This window comes from Suricata suricatta, chromosome 8, assembly GCF_006229205.1.
Source record: "Suricata suricatta isolate VVHF042 chromosome 8, meerkat_22Aug2017_6uvM2_HiC, whole genome shotgun sequence".
Taxonomy (NCBI): Eukaryota; Metazoa; Chordata; class Mammalia; order Carnivora; family Herpestidae; genus Suricata; species Suricata suricatta.
Window position 1 is genome coordinate 59,994,989 of NC_043707.1, and position 21,002 is coordinate 60,015,990.

General features: G+C 37.3%; 1 protein-coding gene across 1 annotated transcript in view; it reads right to left on the reverse strand.

Moving 5' to 3' along the window:
- Nucleotides 1–4,558: 4,558 nt before the first annotated feature.
- The window catches only part of PLPPR4 (phospholipid phosphatase related 4), a 41,599-nt gene continuing 25,155 nt past the window's right edge, over nucleotides 4,559–21,002 (reverse strand). Inside the window, exons 3-7 of the mRNA XM_029949890.1 lie at nucleotides 15,782–15,911; nucleotides 13,492–13,687; nucleotides 11,836–11,893; nucleotides 11,033–11,206; nucleotides 4,559–8,427 (exon numbers count right to left, since the gene is read on the reverse strand). Of these exons, the coding sequence (XP_029805750.1) occupies nucleotides 7,111–8,427; nucleotides 11,033–11,206; nucleotides 11,836–11,893; nucleotides 13,492–13,687; nucleotides 15,782–15,911 (1,875 nt within the window). The 3' untranslated portion in view covers nucleotides 4,559–7,110. The remainder of the gene's footprint in view (nucleotides 8,428–11,032; nucleotides 11,207–11,835; nucleotides 11,894–13,491; nucleotides 13,688–15,781; nucleotides 15,912–21,002) is intronic.

The following is a 21,002-nucleotide window of genomic DNA, read 5'->3' on the forward strand; positions in this document are numbered from 1 at the left end:
TTGTCTATCATTTTTCAAATTGAAACAGTAATACCTAGTAAGTTGGGAGGATTTAATAAAATCATGTAGATAATTTTGAGTTTTTTCCATGCCAAGGCACTGTAGTAAGCACTAGCAATACAATGGTAAATGAAACACAGAGCCTGTCCAATTGGTGAGTATGGCCTATTGCAATGGTTTCCAAATGTTAGTGAGAATAATCATCACCTGAGGTATTTACTGAAAGGTGGAATTGTTAAAATGTAGACCACATTACAGTTCTTATGAAATTATCACTGTCTTTTTATAAAATTATTTAAAGCCCTTTCACTGAAGCACACGTATTTTTAAAAAATTGATCAAGAGGAGCTTGACTACTTTTGGGGCACCTGGGTGGCTCAGTCACATAGGTGTCTGACTTTTGATTTTGGCTCAGGTCATGATCTCAAGGTCATAGGATTTGTGAGATAAAGCCCCACATCTGGCTCTGAGCTGACAGCACTGAACCTGCTTGGGTTCTCCCTCACTTCCTCTCTCTCTGCCCCTCCTCCTCTCTCTCTTGCTCTCTCTCTTTTTCTCTCAAATAAACAGAAATTAAAAAATTTCTCTCATTAAAAATGAGAGAAAAGTTTGCCTACCTTCAAAGAAAATTTCATCAGTAACTATGCTTTGGAGACAGGTAAAAATTTAAATTTAAGATGGGAAGATTCAAGACATTTGCTATAATAATATAAGCAAAGCAAAAAAAGAATAGACAAGGGAGGAAGGATTAATTAGAGAGGCAAGGAAATAAAAGCACCCTTTAACAATATGTCTTATTTCAATAACTACATTTGAATTGGAAACTTAATTGGAAGGACACATTTTAAGATTTTAGTAGAGAGATCTCCACTACATTTTTTTCTCAGGATTTTTCTCCCTTAATCTAGATGATGAATGATCAATGGTAAAAAGAAGTATTGAAAATATAGTCTGGAAGTATATTATCAAATGGTTGCCCACTGATCTTTTTACTCTCTCCACAGTTTTGCCTTTTCCAGAATGTCATATAATTGGAATCATACAGTGAAGTCTTTCAGACTGACTTCTTTCACTTAGTAACATGCATTTAAGTTTATTCTATGTCTTTTCATGCTTGATAGCTTTTTTGTTTAATTGTAGGAAATTAATTTTTAGCACAAAATTTTAATGTTTTCACCTCCTATGTTTATCATTTCCTATGGCTACCTAAATACATCTATCTAGATGCATATATATGGTAGTATGGAGACCAAAAGAAAGGAACAGTGATGAGAGCTTTGCCTTTTCTTCATCTTCTTCTTCATTACATCCATGTGAAAGGAACAGTATCCTATTAAGCTACCGTGCCACATAATTCTTGATGGTGACAAGCAGAGAAGTCAGCAGTGGGCCACAGTGAGATGAGAAGAAGCACGTATCAGTACGTCCTGAGAAGCAACTGGTGGGTGGAAAACTCAAGATAGGATCTGAGATAGAAACCTGTCTCGCTTTTCAGGAAGGGTGGGGATACTGCTCAGGGTCACCGAATTGGTGAGTGATCCAGCCAGGATTGCACTCAAGTGTTCTGCATTTCTAAAATCTGTTTCTGGAAGATAAACATGTTGAATATTATTAATAAATATTTGCCAATTACATAAATAAAGGAATTATTTTGGGGTATCAGTAATACTAGAGATGACTTCATTTGGATTAATTAAGGTCACTAGACATCCTTAGACGTCATGAATAATGCTACTGAGGACTGAGGTAGAGATGACAGATGCAGACTTTTCTCAGTTGGGCCTCTGCTCATTTTGAGTTGTCTCTGCATTCTCCATCTAACAGGGACCATCACTGAAGATTGGGGTTCCTTCATCAGGAAACTTCTCTTCACCAATGAAGGGGAGTGGATACCATGTCTAATGTTTCCATGTTTCTAGAACTTGAATTTCTGTAAACCATTTGGGGAATTTTAGGAGGGCATCTGATCTGACTTGTGTTTTTAAGAAGTGTACTCTAGCTGCCATGTGAAGAATGGATGGTAGCAAAAATGGAGGCCTCAAGCCCAGACAGAAGTATCAAGAGTCCATGGTGGTTTAGCTAAAGTTAAAGATAATAAGGATGGGGGAAAGAAGTCAAAGGATATATTTTGGAGGAACGCCAATAAGACAGTTCAGAAGTGAATGTTAAGGAAAAGGATCAAGTATATTGTTTAGATTTTCTGCTTTTGCAATGATAGTGGAGGTCGCTAGTTTACGAAGATGGAAGAATACATTTAGGAATAGAAATCGGGAAATGTTATTTTGAAAATGTTAAATTTGAGATAATTATAGATATTTAACTATAGATATCAATCAAGCAGGTAGTTGTATATTAGGTTCTAGATTTCCGAGAAGGGTGAAGACTAGAGATAAAGAAGTCACACAACATTGCCCAAGAATAGGAACCAATACATATATACTCTGCCACATGGTGTTTCAGATGATTTGCCTAATATATATATTTATTCAGCTCCATAGCAACCCTAAGCTATTATCCTTTTTATACAAGCAAGAAAACCAGGGCACACAGTAGTTGGAGCTGGAATCTGAACACGTGGCAGACTGACCCCAAAGACTCATTACTCCGTAATTCTGGAAATAATTGTGATACCCTAAGTGACAGATTAGGTGGGAATAAGAGACCAGCGAATATGCCCAAAATAAAGAAATTACTAAAGTCCCTGGACTTTAACTTTTGATTTTGATTTTGATGTCTAATGTCTGATTTTGAATTTGAAAAATAAGTTAGAATGCTCACTACAAAAAGGGCTTTCTTTCTTTCTTTTTTTTTTTTTTAATGATAGAAGTAAGTATTCTTTATTGGCACTTTCCTGAACCGAGATTTCTGTGGAGGTGGGAGACGTTTGAACAAACAACTGTTGCAAAATCATATCTATTGTGAGGAGACAGTTTGTTCCAAGAAGTCTGGCTTACACAATGTCAACATTTGAAAAAGATGCTTCAAATAAGAAAAAGGAGAAAAGTATCAATAACATACATTTGGCTTCAGAGTCTTGGAGGCGATTTCTGAGAACTGAAGGATTTCAGGACACACTCAAGTGGACAACCATTTCTTTCTCTTCCAAAGCCTCTCATACTTTCCTTCATGTGATGAATTCTGTTATTTACTCATTTTCATAATTTTTCACTTATAGTAAATGAAACATACTGTACTTTTTCAATGAATCTTATACTTATCAAGCACCTGTTGTGCTAGGAGCTACTTATAAAAGTTTACAGTTTAATGCATAGTAAATATTCAATGCCTCATTAATCAAATTGATTAATAATACAAACTGTATGATTAATGAATACATTGGTCACACAGAACAAGAGCACTTATAAGTATATTTAATTAATTAATTATTTCAAATGTTACTGAGTGTCCAACCTATGTGGTAGGTGATGCACTAAACATAAGAGAATAAAAAATGAGCAGGAGGTATTCCTCCCTGCCCTCAGTGTCCTTCTTGCATCTACAACTTGTGTGACTTTGAGTAAAGCCCTTCTCGTGCATTCTACGTTTCACATGTGTGAACATAGCAACCACAGAGATTATATCTAGAAGGATGAGTGATATCTCAAGCCCCTTCCAGCCCTAAAATTAGAAACAGGAAAAATTGAAAATAAAGGAATATTGACATTTAGCCTGAAATGACAAAGGGGACTTTAAAAAGGGGCACAAAGGTTTTCCAGAGAGTTAAAAATAAGCCACACACACACTCTCACTCAGGCGCCCACCCGCCATGTCCCCTCCACCCACACACACAGAGGAAGCCAGGCCTGAGGCAGCAGACAGGTTTGTATGGAGAAGCAGTGATCTATAAGGCTCTATATATCCTATTGTGAAGAGCCTTGAAGCTGGTATGACAGAAACTGATCATTAGCCCCCAGGAGCCATCTCATCCTTTTTCATCTAAGTAGAGAAGACACAAATGTTCAGCTGGGCTGGAACCCTCAGCTAGAGACTTCATCCCCAGCCTGTCTTCCGGCCAAGGAGATCTAGTTTGTACCATGTAGGTAGATTACACATGACATATGAAACTTCTGTGTCTTCTTCTTAAAGCCGCTTCTCTTTTCATTCCTCCTTCCCACCCTACTCCTGCTGGGGAATTATGGCAAATGGAGAAACTATGGAACTTGTGTGTTACAGATGGCAAAACCATGTCTCTGTATATGGGCTACGCAGGGGGCAATAATATTGGGGAAAAGAGGCACATCAACCACTCTTGGTCAAAAATTGATTCAGAGCGATTGGCCCTGACATATTTTTGTTTTTACACTTTATAACATTGATACATAAAAGATCTATGCCTAAGTAAGTCTAAAAGAGCTCCTTTAATCAGCATAAAATAAAAATTCTGTGACGAAGGAAAATTATGGCATAGTTTACCAACTTTTGTTAGTTAACAGTCTTTCTTCTAAACAATTATGAATATAATCAGTTCTGATTCATTCTTATGTCTTCAGATGTTTTCCTATAAGCCAAGTTAGTATCCATTCATACTGTTTGAAGTAAAAAAATCAAAATGTTCCAATTTTGATGAAGAAATCTAATCTTTATTTCTATGATGTTAGCACAATATACTCACACAATAGCTTTAATCTGTACTTAACAAAATACATTATAGCACTTTACAAACTTTATCAGTTTGGAAAACATTGCATAACATTTTATTAAACACAATACTTTATATATAGTATATATATTTTCATAATTTTATTTACTTTAAAAAGATAATTACTCTCTTTATTCAATACTTGGTTTTATCAGTAAAGCACAGCCTAACCAAGGAAGAAGTGCTCTCATTAGCAAATCAGATAAATAGAACACTAAGAAGAGATACCACCTGTTAGTCTCATTTACTTTAAATTAAGGTACCAGTGGAATGTAAACAAATATTTTTTGTAATTTTTTTTACAAAAGATGTATTATCAAATATACATGCAGAGGTCTGAGTTCTAGCGACTATCATTATATTTCCTTAACAATGTGGTACATTTTGTTCAGTCATTAAAAACTGTAGCCTTTGGCACTTTGAGTAGAAAAAGAATATATCAATATTTATGTAAAGGAAAAAAAACCTTCAATGACTAGAGAAGTACTTTAAAATCTTTTGTTAAGAAATAGGAAAGACTAGGAAATATCATACTGCACCTTAAATGCTGCAGCTTTATTATTTTTTTCTTCAGAGTACTAAAACCAGTCCACCTTTCTCTCTATGAAATGGCAAAAGCCAGTAGGAGTGCCGTGATGGTGGCGGTGGTGAGAAGTGGGGAAGGCAACGTTTTACTCCCACTCCCCTCTCTGAGAAGGAAATTGCCAGAAGGGATATAGTTGAATCATATTTTATTGCCAGAGTTTTCAATTCTGCTGGTTTCAGCTAAATCCCTAATGCTCTTAGGAGGTTGGTTAACTCTAGAAGCTTTGCCCTTTTCCTGTGGAAGTTGATAATGATGTGATCCTCTTCATGTCTTAACAACCCCTTCTGTTCTCACTGAAAACAGATCGGATCAACCAGCCTTATTGTTACCTTTTGTCCCCTTGGCAATCATCAAGTGTGTATTAGAATTCTTAAGAAATGGTGTAAAAAAGATTTGATACTAAATTCCAAGAACCAAATATTTCTCCACACTGAAATTTTTAAGTTGGAAAACACCTCCAAATGTTTTGATTCTATCTTCTTATTGATAATATTTGTTTTCCTTTGATTTAGGCTGAAGGCTCTATTCAGGATAGGTAGCAAAACTGTTGTTTGCATATTAAGCACAAAGCCTGTGTCTGTTTAGATATTTTGAAGAAATACATTCCTAATTTATACTGTGAGATACTTTCACTTATCAATTTGCACTTTTTTTGTCAGATTCTGTTTATAGATGTCCAATTAACAAAAATATCTCAGGGAAGAAGGTAAAGCCCATCTACTGTTGCTCTAATTTACTGGTTATTAAAATATAAAAAATTACTAATTAAGATAGCAACCTAAGCCAGGCAGCTGGGGACATCCCAGGGTAGACTCAACCGACACTGCTGGCAATGTAATTCACAATGTCAAGTGTTGGTTCAGATTTCTTATTCATAAATTCACAGCAGTATGTTTTGCTCAAGGAATGTCAACTGTTATTCTTGCTTTAAAAATAGAAAACATATCTGTGATATCAAAAAATAATTAATAAATAAAGGAGGAGCCATAAGATGCAAAATATGATCACAACAATTTCAAAAAACTCTAAAACAACGTATTTCTTAAATTATACAAGTTGACTCACTAAAAAAACAGAATCTTCAGTAGTACCTACACTTAAATAAAAAGTAAGCAGCAAAAAAACCACAAAAAAACTATGTAGAAAAGTACTAGTTATTCCCTTTCACTGAAAATATTCCTACACATTTTTTTGTTTTTGAAGAAAGCAGAGAAATGAGGAAATGCACAAAACCTTTTCATTTTTTGACGGTGACAGAGCCACTACAGAGAAGCTGTGGGGTGTCCTATTCTAACACAAAGCAGCCAGCATCTTCTTAATACAGTAGCATTTCTTTGACAAGGAATTGCACACCACTATTTCACAGCTAAATAGAATTTGAGAGTTTACATGGTATGTGTACTATAATAATCAGCACCACCCTTACTGGGCTGTAGGCGCAGATTCTGCAAAATGAATATATAATACTGCATGGCCTCTGCTGTAGGGAAACGTGTTCTGGATTCCCACAGCTAATTATAAAGAAAAATCCCTAAAGTTGGCACATTCAGGAAGTAAAATAGTATACACTGAAGGAAACCACTTTCTTCTGATACTGCCTTCTGCAAACCTTTTGAGTTTGAAGATAGGTCTTAAGATTCTTCACATTATCATATTAATTAGGTTCTTGCATTGTGCTTTTCCCTCCCCTTGATGCGAAATCTACAAGCTTGTGTGTAGTAGTTCTCAAGTCATTGCGTTCCGGGCTGATGGTTAAATGACCCAGTTTGATGAGAAGGCTTCCCAATCCGCTGCAACAGAGCACAGGGAGAATCAACCCGTGGTCTTTTCGGGGGCGCGGGGTGGGGGGAGGAGGGTGGTTGCTCAAGTGATTGAATCCCACCACTCAATCCTTATAAGCCCGTGTTGGGGAGGTTCCCTTGTAGAAGATATTTCTAGTGTTTTCGGGGCTGTTACTTCTCTCAGGGATTAAGATGATGTTGCCCTTTCTCCGCAGGGTAGAGTCGCGGGAGGAAGAAACAGACAACGTCTCTGAACCAATTTCGCTGCCCTCTACGGGGGTGACGCGGATGGTGGTGATTCCATGGTGGTGATGCTCATTGTTATCTATGTTGCTTCTTTTGCGGTCTCCGGAACCAAAACTGTCTTTCAGGGACTCACAGCTTTCTGAGTCCCTGTTGAGATCGTTGAGCTCATAAGTTTGGCGAAGGCTGCCCTTTTCAGGGGCTTTCCATTTCCAGGAGCCACTGCCTTCGCCTTCGGTGGATGGGATCTGTATGATGGGCCTGTTGTTCTCCGGGTGAGCCTCAACCCTTACGATCCCACTGGGTTCGTGGTCTGTCAAGGTTTTGTAGCGGATGGAGCCAGTGCAGGAGACAGTGCTGCCTTCGGTGTTCTTGGGGCTGCTTTGGAGGACACCCTGCTGCTTGGACATTGCTATTACTTGCATTATTCGGGGCTGGCTGTTGCTTCTATTACAGGCCACAGTCTTCTCTGCAGCTTTCAACCACTTGGCCCGAGCAGAGCTGCTTTTGGGAGAGGTGCTTATGTTTTCCTGCGTCTCCTCGGGGATGTGCACTAACTGCGAGGACCCCGGGCGGGACTGGATGGACACTCGTGGTCCTCCGGGCATGCTATTGTTACACCCGGGGACAGTGCCAGGCTGGATCTTGAGGTACTGATTGCTGGGAGGATGGTGCTCTCCATTCACCCCTACTCTGGAGGGCTCTGAGCTTGACCTCATTTCTATGGATCTGGGTGGTGACTGTCCAGGCTCAGTCTCTATAACTTGCAGGGACAACTTCCGGCTTTCATTCTTATTCTTCCACTGGGTGAGAAGCTGCTTTGACCGAGCAGAATCCATAGAGGCATGAATGCTGGCATTTCTTCTAACAGGGTCTTCTACGGATGGTGTGTTGGCTCTTGGCAGGGTATTGCTAAAGGTAACCATGTTCTCCTTCCCCATGGGACTCCGTGGAGTGATGATCTCTACATCAGCATTTGCTCTTTTGAGGGAGCTGGCATCTCTGTGGTTTCGGTTGAGGATGCCTTCTGTGTGAGCAATTCCATCACTGCTGCTACCATTTTTAGCAGATAATACCCTGCTGGGGTCTTGGTTGAGGTCTGTCAGAGATCTGAGGGCTTCTCTGTGATGAAACATAGTCTCTTCACTAGGGAGAAAATTGCCCACAGCATACAGGCCCTGGCATTGGAGAGAAACAAGAATATCATGCACTAGAAGATGCGGTTACTAAGAATTCGTCTTAGAGGACCCTCGGACACATATAAACGAGGTATGTGCCCTCTATACACCATCAGCTAACACAAATAATAAAAAACCAAAACTACAATTACTCAGAAAATAATTTGTGAATTATATAATAAATCACTGAACTGACTCTTCAGAAATAAGGAGCCCATTATTTTTAATAGTTGGATTTCGTCTCCTCTCTCCATCCCACTGGATGTTTTTGTGAATCTTATCTATCTTCTGTATGTTTTGAGTGAAAAAAAAAGACAACAGTTGAGAGAAATAGGACATTCTTTTCAAAGCAATTCGTTTTTCTGGATTTAGGAACCTCTGGTTGAGTGACACCTTGAATAGCTTAACTGATTTATTTTACCTTCCATTTTCAATCACCCCTTATGATGGAAAGCAGGAGAGGTATGAAACATATCAAACAACAAATCATCCATAAAATATGCTATCAGGTTTTGCAGTGAGGTCAGAGACAAATGTTGTTATGACTCAGATCAAGCACAGCCCTGTGTGTTCAGTATTGTCCAGAATATTCTCAAAAGATGGCAGAGACTGTCACTAGTTGGGAGCGCTCACATTCTTTCTTTTAACTTGGTCTTAAGTTTGGAAGTGTTTGATCAATTCAGGGCTAGTACACGAAATTTCAGCTAAATTTTATTTAACCTTGTTTTTATACTTAACCTACCCATTTTTTGTTATTTTAGATTTGGAAGATACAAATTTGGATAAAGAAAAAAATTCAGATTCTGAATTTTTACTCTTTTTACACATAGAAGACCAAATCCCTGTTGGATTTTCAATTTCTGAGATGCTTAGTTTGAAGATAAGAGCAAGCAACAGATTCCTGTTGGGGTGTTAATTTCCATAAATGGTAGCCACTGTCTACTTTTCAAAAGAATCCTGTGGATTTAACATTTTATAGAATGCTTAACAATTTAAAACAGCATTGGTTCAGAATTGATGGATCGCCAACCTCAGGGCACAGCATGCAAACAGAAACTAAATAAAGTCCAGCTTCTGCCTCACCAACCATTTTAATTCCTGGCTCAAATTTTCTTCTAAATAATAGCTTTCTATGCTCTCACTGCTAGAGTTCCCAAGATGAGCAGTCCCTACCTAATGTTCTATTAATAATTGTATTAATTAGTTATAATTGTTGTAATTTTAGGAAAATCATCCACTAGACTTTAAGTAATCTCTGGCCATATTGTTCAACATTCAGTGCCCAGCACTGTGCTTAATAAATATGGTTGCTTCATTCTTGTTATTATTTTCATTTCATAGGTGAAGAAACAGGCTTCTTAGAGACTATGTAACTTGGCTAAATGTCAAGGATATTTGAGATTCAAGCCCAAATTCTTCAGACTATGGAGCCCATGCCAATTCCAGAACACCATGAAATCACACACATGTGAAGGTGATTCATGAACTACGGAGATGCCGTTCTCGGTCTTCTTTGCTCATTCTGTAACACAACGCCCGTCAACACTTGCATGAGAAACCCAAGCTTATGCCCAATTCCTGGAACACTAACTTTACTTGGATTACTTTCTCCGCCACAGAAGAAAGCACCTGAGTAAGCATGAGATTTGAAGTAAACAATCCTGACCATGCTATTTCATAAAAATGAAAAATAAATCATTGCTTGCCTCAGCGCTTTTACTATTTTTTTGTAATCACTTTCTTGTGACACCTTCCACACATGCATCAAGATGACATGATTGAACTGCTGCTATAGAGGATTTTTTCTCTGCCAGCCTCTCTCAGTTTCTTTGGTTATTGCCTCTTCCTCTCCAATCTGCTTGCATCTTGGTATCGCCTGGCTTCCTTTTATTCTTATGACCTGGCAATTTTATATATTCCCATAATTATTATGGTGCTTCCTCCAATAATGTCCATGACTTTTAAGTCTATTTCTCCACTCCTGATTGCTCTTTTGAGCTCCAGACCCAACTCTTCAACTGCCTATCCACTAAACCTTCGGAACTGTCATGAACCTTACTTTCACTAATATTTACTTTCCTTTCCTCATCTATAAAATTATACTAGCAAAAATCATCCTTAATTCTTTTTGGGGTGTATGTATCAAGATAAAATGCAATAATCCTAAAATTGGAGTTTCTGGTCTATGGTAAAAGTTTAAAAAATTGTTTTGCTAAAAGTAAGATATGGGGCACCTGGGCAGCTCTATTAGTTAAGTGTCTGACTTTGGCTTAGGTCATGATCTCATGAGTCATGGATTCGAGCCCCCATTGGGCTGTTTGCTGACAGGTAGCTCAGAGCCAGGAGCCTGCTTCAGATTCTGTATCTCCCTCTCTCTCTGCCCTTCCCCTGCTAACGCCCTATCTCTGTCTCTCAAAAATAAATAAATGTTAAAAAAATGAAAAATTAAAGTAGGATATGTGTTTTGGCTTAGAATGGAGACACACCCAGACATTTTCTCATGAATATAAACTATGTGGCAAGTAAATTATTACAATGCAAAATGTTCAATGCAAGTTTTCCATTTAAACTGTGGTTTATCAAATAAGAATAATAAATTATTTACCAAGTACAGAGCAATTCCTCCTCCTATTAAAAAGCCACAATAGACATCAACTGGGTGGTTCTTATACTGAGTTATCCGTGTTAGCCCACAGATGATCCCACAGATGATAAACGTGAAGACCAAGAGAGGTTTCAGAAGCTTAGAGGAATCCGTTAATGTGGAATTGAAGTACATCTTAAAAGTGAAAGAGTTAAGTATGTTAGAAAGGTCATTTACTATTGAATTATAATCAAACAAAAAGTTAAACCTCAAGCATAACTGGCATACTCGACATCAATTTAACTGTCCTATAACTGTTATGGTTATGTTTTATACCTGAAATAAAAGGAAATACATAGCAAATCTTTTTCTTACATAAGACCTAATGGATTATTTTATTAATCAGATATGATGATGATTCATTATGTATAGTTTATCAAATTTACACTGACTTTGAACTGTTACATAAATACTGAAAGTAAAGCATGTACGTGTGTGTACTGTGCGTAACACAATTCTTTCAGTCTCAGAATTTATAAAATTCATGTAGTTCATAAGACCCTGCCATGAGGTATAATATTACATTGAAGGAATAGTGGGCTGAATAAGTATTATGACTGTGTAGAAAAGTTCTTTTACTGTAATATTGTTCCCAGTATGACCCAGTTTCTGTTCTCGATGCAACTGTCTTTCCGGACTGCTGTGCTAAAGTTTACTGTTCTGTTATTACATGTCTATATAACCTAATTAGTCTCTTGGAGATAGCACTCATTTCTCTAATTTTCTCTAGGACACAGATTGATGAAAAAGAGGCAGTGACTTACCGAAACGTACACAGCAGCAAAGGCAGCGAGGGTTGCGTGTTGAGAAGGGAATGATTTTCTGCCAAAGGAAGACAGTCAAATTATGTCTTCTATTTCAGACTCACTGCTAACAACCATCTCAGGAACACTGGGTGGTTAAAACATTCAACTTAAAAGCCTCAAGGTAATAAGTGATAACCTAATTTCTGTTTAGTTTTCTGGAGAAAGATCTGAGAGATAAGCACTGCTAATCACCATTAGAATTAAAGAATAATAGTAATATGCTTTCCAATATCAAGTGCCAGCTTTGGAGACGGTCACTTTGTTATATCATTGGAATAATGGTCGAGAGTAGAAATGGGTTGAAAAACATTATTATTGTTCTTTGGTATTAGAATTATGTCAGTGTAAGGTAAAGGTCCATAAAACCTAGATCTTTAAAGCTTTTAAACTTTTTCCGTGCTTCTAAATATATGGTTTCACTTACATACAACGTTAAAAGGCAAAATTATTTTCTCACAGCAATGAGTCTAAATGCATTTTTTATACTCTAGAAAACAAAGAAGGCATATTTTAACAAAATGTTTCCCTGTATATTCCACTTTAAAGTAATTATCATCTCAAGAATCGCCGAGCATCTAGTTAAATTTAAGAAGCACGGTGAGAGAGGTGGAACTCAGGATACTGAGAGACACTGAAAAGGAGACGTGAAGGAAAAGCAGACATTTCTTTTAATGGACAAAAAAATTTTAAGATAAAATTTCATGATATTAATGTCCTTCTAATTATTTGGTACCCAATAAAAAGGATTACCATTTAAAAAGACAAGACATGTAAAAAAAAAAAAGATATGTAACAAAGACAAGATTGAGAAAAAAAAGAAGACACAGGTTTTAAATGTGGCTTCAAAATTACTGAATGGACCATGAGATCTTGAAGGTGTATAGTTACATATCAGGCTGTGTTTCTTCAAGAGTACTTATTAGTTTATTTTTGACTCGTAAATTGATCTTGGGAACTCAATGAATGACAAGCAATTCTTCGAACAATTACTTAATGCCCTTTGTCCTTCTGTAACTTATTTCTTTTGAACTTCCAAAACATTATCTCTTGCCAAAAAGCTTAATTTTTACTTTATTCACTGAAAAACAAAACTTAATGCATTGATATTTTCTTGAGTTTTCCTGTCTTTTATTTTTTAAAATGCAAGGTTGGAAGCTATACTGATCTTTTGGGTTTATTCAAAGAAGATGTATGTATAACTCTACCAAATGCAAAATTCACATAATTTTGAGACCTAAAACATATAATGGAGATGTAAATCTCCATGTATTGACTGTAAGTCATGACGAACTATAGTATCCTAAAATAAACCAACTGTGATAACCTAAAACCATAATGAATAAAGAGGATAGATCACAAAATGTGAGTAGAATTTGGTGATATGAAGATTAGTGGCAGCAATGTGAGGCTGAAATTTGGAGACAGATGGAGGATTTGGAATGAGCCACCTGTGGGTTTTCTATGGTGTAACCACGAAAGAAATCACTGAATTGAAAAAGAAAAATAAAGCCAAAGTGACTAGGACTGAAAACTGTATGCCTAAAATGATACTCCATGCTATATAATGAACAATGAAAACACTGACATGGAAAGTTTTATGTCTCAATTTCTAACCTGCCACTGTTGATCACTGTAAGGTCAGATCCTGAGCAAATATCTTCTACAATGTAGGAATTTTCTTTGCAAGACACATTGAGAGAGGTGTAGTTTGGCTTGCACACGGTCAGAAAGTATGGCGCCTGATAGCCTGTGGAGAGCTGTATGATATCTGTAATGAGAGCTGTAGAGCACAGTCCAAACACGTGAACACCTACAAGCAGAGGGAAAGAAATTGTTACCAAGTTAGTGCCTAATGCTGATATTGTGCCATTGTCAACCATGTTTATTGTACATTAGCCTGGCAACCTTCAAATCTGTTGTGATCATTTTCTCTGAGTTAATTTGGAGAAAACTGTATAGAAAATTCCCAAACCTTTAAACCAGATATGTGCTGCTTATAAGGGCAATGAGGGTCTCCAAGGTAGTCATTTATGATATACTTTTGCCATTTGGGTTACCTAGGACCTGTTCTTAATATCATTGCCATTGGTCTCTTGTAAGACACCAGGACATATTAGCGTGGCTAACTGTGTGACTAGAGAAGGATTAAATACAGGGAATGAAGCAAAATTCAAAACAATTTAAAATTGCTTAACATGTTTCAGCTTCCAGGGCTCGCTCTCTCCAGTAGTCCCTAACCCCCACGGAACCTGTTCCAAGTCCCTACAAGCAGAAGTCATACCAGGAATGCTAATAAAAGAGAAGAGGGCAGGTGGGTTCTGTCGCAGAAACAATCATCTCTTGGGTACAGGGCTGTGTGAGCCTTCCTGTGTGTTTGGAAATCAGAGATGATGCTCTTCTAGTTCCCATCCAAAACCTATCTTTCTTTTGTGTTCTGTAGCCAGTCTAAACTCACAAATTCTGAGGTAGGCTTGTCCACTCAAACTCCATTTCTGCTGCAAGTCCTTTGACTAGGAGTCAAGTTCTGTTCATATACACATGATCTGAATTCACCTGCTTCCTTTACATGTCTTGACACCCTGGATTCACTATGAATTGACAGCCTGGATTCTGATTCATGATTTTTTGTCACAGAAATCATTGCAAGAGGTAGCTGGGTAATTCATCAGTAGATTCCTCCAGACCATAGTCACTTGCCTGCAGGTTACCTTGTTTTCCACAAACAAGGTGCTTATCCCCTCCTAGCAACTCTCCCAATTCCTTCTCCACCCACTTGTTCAGGGTTCACAACACAGGACCTTCATTTCTACATTCTAATTCCCAGCAGTACGCAAGGTCCTAGGCATATGCTTCAGTGCGGAAGCCCATCCTTTTCTACCTTTGGAGAATGAGACTCCTGACCCACGGAGGATGGGGTTGCTGACTCTGGGACCCTGTTCTCTAGGGAAGGATGGACAGTCCTCACAGGCATGAGGCTTTTCACAGAAGTCATATACCCTTTTGTCCACAGAATTTTTTTACATTACAAATTTTGTTTTCTCAGATCAGCTATGTGTCTTAAAGATTTCTGTCCTTGCCTCAGTTTGTGACTCTGCTAAGGGGCCTTTTTTGTCTTACCATCTCCAAGTTCCTTGCTTAGTGGAGCATGTCTAGGGCATGACTTAGACTGGACTTTTCCTCTAGTGGGGAAGAAGGTTGTACTTAATTATCTTCTAGGTCCTAAATGAAATGACCTATTCCTTTGAGCTGAGAGGTCACAGGTGAATTTTTTTTACTGACCTATTGCAGAACAAAAAGGCCTGTCACTCAAACATTAATTAAGAAAGATTGTCCCATGCTAATCAGAAGAGATGAATGGTTAGATACAGGTTAGGCTCAGATGCTGATTTTCTATAGGTCTTATTAAAAATGGGAGGCAAAGTTAGAAGATGTAACCAAGGATAAATAGCCATGATTCAGCTCTCTCTATGGTGACATTTCCATAACTTCTCGACGAAAACACTCCAGGAGATTTGAAATGGAATCATTGATGTGGCTAAACTAATTTCTGAAGAGTTATCTATTCATAATGTCCTGCTGACATTTATTCTCCACTTTCAAAAATGAACACAGATCCAGAGAAACCATTTTAAAGTAAATTTGTGCTTCAACCACAGCTAGACAAAAATATACTGAAATGCATGGCATGTTAGCTCTCAAAACAAGCACTATAACTGTAAATAACACATTACAGATACAAAGCCCAAACCTTAGTGTTTTAACAGTTTTTTTGTATAATGTAAAACTCATCATGTACCCCAAATTATACACCTAAATTATAGCTTTAAAGGCTTAATATCTGTAATTAAATATAACATTTCTATTTGAAAAAAAAATTCCTTTCTTTGTGGTTCCCCACACTCACCAACGAATCTGACAGCTCTTCTAAGGAAGGAGTTGAAGTTGCAGCCTCCGGCATTAATGTTGGGCTCCAGTCCAACCCCATTTCTTCTTTTGGACAGGCAACAGTAGAGAATTCCTTCCCCTACCATAATCTGCAAAGACAGGATGGTGTTCAGAATGGACTCAGTGGGTACAAATGAATTCTGATTTATGTCTTAGCACATCACCAGTTCAACAAGGTAAAGATGTAGTTTTCTTAAAAGCTTTAGAGATGTGAGTGATTTCTCTTGAGTAGTTGAGGAAGCTGTGAGAAGAAGCAATCAGGGCACTGTAAAGAGCACGGGCTGGATCTTCTGGGTGCCTATGTACTGGTCAAGGGTGTGGTAGCACCTTGGCATTTTCATGTGGCTGGAGCACCCAGTCTTTGGCCTTTTTGCTCAGTGACACCCAGGGAGGCTACCTAATTGATTCATTGCATGATGACTGATTCTGCCCTAAGTCTTTGAGTCTTGGCATTTCATTGCTAAAAGCACAAACACAAGATGGCTGGTGGGGGTGGGTAGGAATAAAATAAGTGCCAAATTTAGAATTAAGAAATTTTACTGGCATATTATTTCAATAAACCAATTCAGGATTGAGCAGAAGGCTCAATTCCTGGAAAGTATGCATGAGGTTAGAAAGGTGCTACCTAAAGCAGAGCAGCCTAATGAAAAAGTCTGCGATGATAGAAATATTTTCCATCCTGTCCAGTAGGGTACCCACTACCCATATGTGGTTATTGAGCCTTGAAATTTAGCTACCACAGCTGAGGAGCTGAATTTTTAGTTTCATTTCCCTGTATTTAATTCAGTATTTAAAATTTAAATCAATTTAGATTTAATATAAAATAGCCAGATGTGGGTGGTAGGTACTTTATTAGAGAATGCAGATTATAAGAGAATTTAAGTGAGCAGGGTGTTATTTCCTAGGTATAAGATTAGAAAATGTGTTTACAATGGAGAGGGAGCCATGCTGTAGTTATCAGGATGATTACATTAAAATAAAGAAGAGTATATTTGCTGGAGGAGTCCAAGACATAGGACATCGGGGAAGAGACTCAATACATTCAGGCATCATTTCCTTTAAGAAGTTTTCCTTGAAATACCCTACAGCATCCTAAACTGAATTATGTCCCCTTCTTTGTGGCTTCCTCAGCACCACATTCTTCCCTCTTAGCATAGCTTGGTTAAAATGCACTTGAATTGTTCATTCATTTATCTTTCACCTGACTACAACTCTCTGAGGGAAAAAAACATTTCTTATTTACCTTTTATTCTCATTGTCTAGCACAATGCCTGATATTATGGAATTTGCATATGTTACCTTCACTGTGGGATTCTTGTTGGCTAATTACCCTGGGCATTCAGGTTGTTGATTATTCTATACAAGAGAAGTAAGATTTGAAATTATGAGTTTTATTTATGCAAAAAATTCTAATATTTAAGATTATTGTGCCTAAGAGATTATTATGAAATACATTGATTTGTAGACATGTGTTGAGCTAAGAAAAGTTGAGTTACATGAGACACCAGAAGTCTCTTAGACACAAGTGATGGTGTCATTTTAAAGGTCATGGTCATGACTAGGGGCTCAAACAGATTTCCCAAGGGAAACTTCTCAGTTTTTTATGAAGTTTATAAAATTATAGTTTTTTAAAGCTAATCACAGTAAGCCGATGACCTTCTGCTTTGAATGTTCAATCTGCTATATTTAATCCTGTAGGTATTATGATATATGTACAATTATAAAGAATCTTAATTTGTATAAAAAATAATTTTTATAATGGAACTCTACCAATAACCACACGTGTATGAAGATCATATGGCATACATGGTAAGCATCTTTAAGATCAATTGTATAGAAGTCATCAAAAGGAGTTCTTTTTTTTCCCAAGTCATTGAACAGTGAGTTAATTATACTTCTTGAAAAATGTCACCCTACATAACTTTAAGTTAGACATGGAAGCACAGTAAGTTCTATATTCTGCATAGTTAGATGTCACATGATATTCCACACACATAGCATAAGATAGTGGGTATCTCAAATTCATCATTTCAAGAACATTAACCACTCATTCCTGGAGTGCACTGTTGTTTGTATGGTTAAAAAAATAGTGATTTCATCTTCCCTTCCTCAATAATATTTCTGTGAATAATTTTCCCATCTTTTCAATTATATGTAATGATTCACATTTTGTCCATGAAGGCTAAATTATATACGAATTTATTTGTATAGTGCCATTAGGGAAATGTATCTTATCATACAACACAATAGTCATGATCTCAAATGACTTTGAGATTTTAGGGGTTTTATTTTAGTTGCATAATATGCTCAAAACTCATATGTCAAGAGACTGTTTTAATACTATTTGACTTGATGATGGATAGAGGTTTCTTGTCATTATTTTGACATCACCCAATGGTCCTATCTAAGAAACACATCAATTTTCTCCTCATACTTCTATTCATTTATTTTTGATTTATATGTCATTGCATGAATTTTCAAAGCAATTCAATTCTGTTTAAAGATGGAATTCTCCTCAGGGGGAGGGGAGATGCTTCTTGATGTATTTCCAAATGCACCTCCCTGTTTCCTCATTCTGAATGGCACGTTGTTGTGCTAAAATATGATTTCAGAGTTTAGGCTCTGACAATAAAATTATTTGTTGCTTTTGTCATTTGTAAATAGAAAATTGTGACAAGCATTTTTTCACAATATTCCGTTTGACCTGTACAAAAGCCAAAAAAAAAAAAAAAAAGAAAGAATAATTGTTTTTGGCTTGTCAAATATCAAGGGGCAGGTTTTGGGAAGAAATTCTGAAATGACTCTACTTCAGGAGAGTCAGAGTGAGAAATATATTGCATTTTATTAATCATATGGGCAGTGCCCTAAGAATAGCCACCACAGGAGGAACTCCATCAAAAGAGTCTTTCTTGTGAAAACAACAAAGCACAATGACAAAAAATATATTATTTATCATAGTATCTTCAGTGCTTAAATTTGCAGTGAATGTCTTTTGGAAACCGTAATGCATTTAATATTCTACCTTTTGATTGTATAGTCTGCTAAAGCTGAGGTTACCCTCTAGGAACATAATCTAATTCCAACAGAATTCTTCTATAAAGTTACATATCCTTTAATAATATGTAATAAAATTTTACTTCCAAAAAAGAGAAAATATACATCTTTTCCTTTCCATATAGATTTCCTGAAGATTTATGGTATTCTTTGTTGTTTTCCCTGAGACAACAATCTCCAAAGGACTGAACAGAAAGCTGGTTTCATTATCACTTTAAAGTAAACGAAAAGTGAATATTAAGGATGAAATTTTCCAATTTAAGGGCAATTTCAGAGACATAAAATGTATTTCACAGACATGAAAGGAACTTTTACAGTTTCTCGTTCAACATCATGAAGACAAGTTATTTTTAAAACATCTCTCAAAGCTTTTAAAAAAATCTGAAAAGCAAACACTAAAAGATTTATAGTTAAATGCCTGTGTGAAAAATCAGTTGATCTTCTTTTGTTCATATAAAGATTGTTTTAAAGAATATTGTGGGGGCACCTGTGGCTCCGTTGGTTAAGCGTCCAACTTGGGCTCAGGTCATGAACTCGTGGTTGGTGAGTGGTGAGTTTGAACCCTGCATCAGGCTCTGTGCTGATAGCTCAAAGCCTGGAGCCTGCTTCGAATTCTGTGTCTCCCTCTCTTTCTGTTTCTCCCCCGCTCACACTGTTTCTCTCTCTCTATCAAAAATAAATAAAGATTCTTTAAAATTAAAAAAAATACTGTGGATATGAGTTTTTTCTGTTTTGTTTTGTTTTTGTTTTTGAAAGAGGAGAGTGTGCACACAAGATCAGGAGAGGACAGAGAGAGGGGGAAAGAGAGAATCCCAAGCAGGCTCTGCATTTTCAGGGCAGCCCAACTTGTGTCTTGATCCCACAATCCCTGAGATCATGACCCGAGCTGAAATCAACAGTTGTATGCTTAACTGACTGACCTACCCAAGGTGCCCTTGTATAAAAAAATCAATCTTCTTTTGTCCATATGAAGATTCTTTGGAAGAATATCATGGACATGAGGTCTTTGTTTTACTTGGTTTTTCTCTCTGGTGAATGGGTGAAAACAAGAAGTGCCTCCCCTCACAGAAGTGGGCTTTAAAAGCTATTTTCAAATGAAAGATTGCTCTTGCAATCCCCACCGCATTTGCAGCAGGTTTATGCTACCATATAGGTAAAAGGAGAACAACATCCTTGACAGTTGGTGATTAGAGTCTACTTGTTATTTTTCACCCTCAGGAAAAGAAGGGAAGGAGGTTACAGTTGTAACTATGTGGAAAGATTAGAATCAGAATTATGGGTCTAGAACAAGATAACTATAGACATTATATGACCAATGTTGAAAAAATGAACGTTTTGGAAGAAGCCCCTAAAAATAGAGAAGGGAAAATGAAATGAAGAAGCATGATCTATGTTTGAAAAGAAACGTGTGAAAAAATTATTTGATGTCAGCAAAGGCAAGATTTGTTTTAACTATGAGTATTTTCCCAAAGCTATGCAACCAGTGTGTAAGAATCACTGACACCCTGGAGTATCATGGAGCCCCAAGGGATATGGGGGAGTCTAGGGACCGCAGCATGTAAATATTTCCCTAGTTTGCCTCTTATTCCATTAAGAGGCGTGCAGCCACTATAGAGGCCCTGTGAAGACCCCCAGATTCAGTGGGTTCTTTGTGGGAGGAATTGGCACTGGGTTCCCCAAGTCAACGTGGTGGGAGGCAGCCATGACAGATTTGCCCTGTCATTTCCCAGGGCTCAAGAAAGAAAGCTTTGGCCCAGAATCCCCAGAAAGCATCTCTAAATTGCATATAGAGAATTTATTATGGGAAATGAACGAGTCACAGATGGAGGAACACAGCGACGAGGCCAAGGTCATTGTCCTCCAGACATGTAACAGTGTCAACAAAGGGATCAATGTGGGATACATGGTGCCAGCAGCAAGTGCCACAATTAGCCTTGCTTTCCTAGCAACTTAATAAAATACCCTGGGGAAGAAAGGCTTCTGGATATATAAAAATTACTTAAATGACTAAATATCAACACAATCTTTTCAGCAGAGTCCTAAACATTTGTACAGAATTTAATTTCAAATATTCTATTATAATAAACTTGGGGATTATACCTAACTAGGAGAAATGCTTTCTGGTG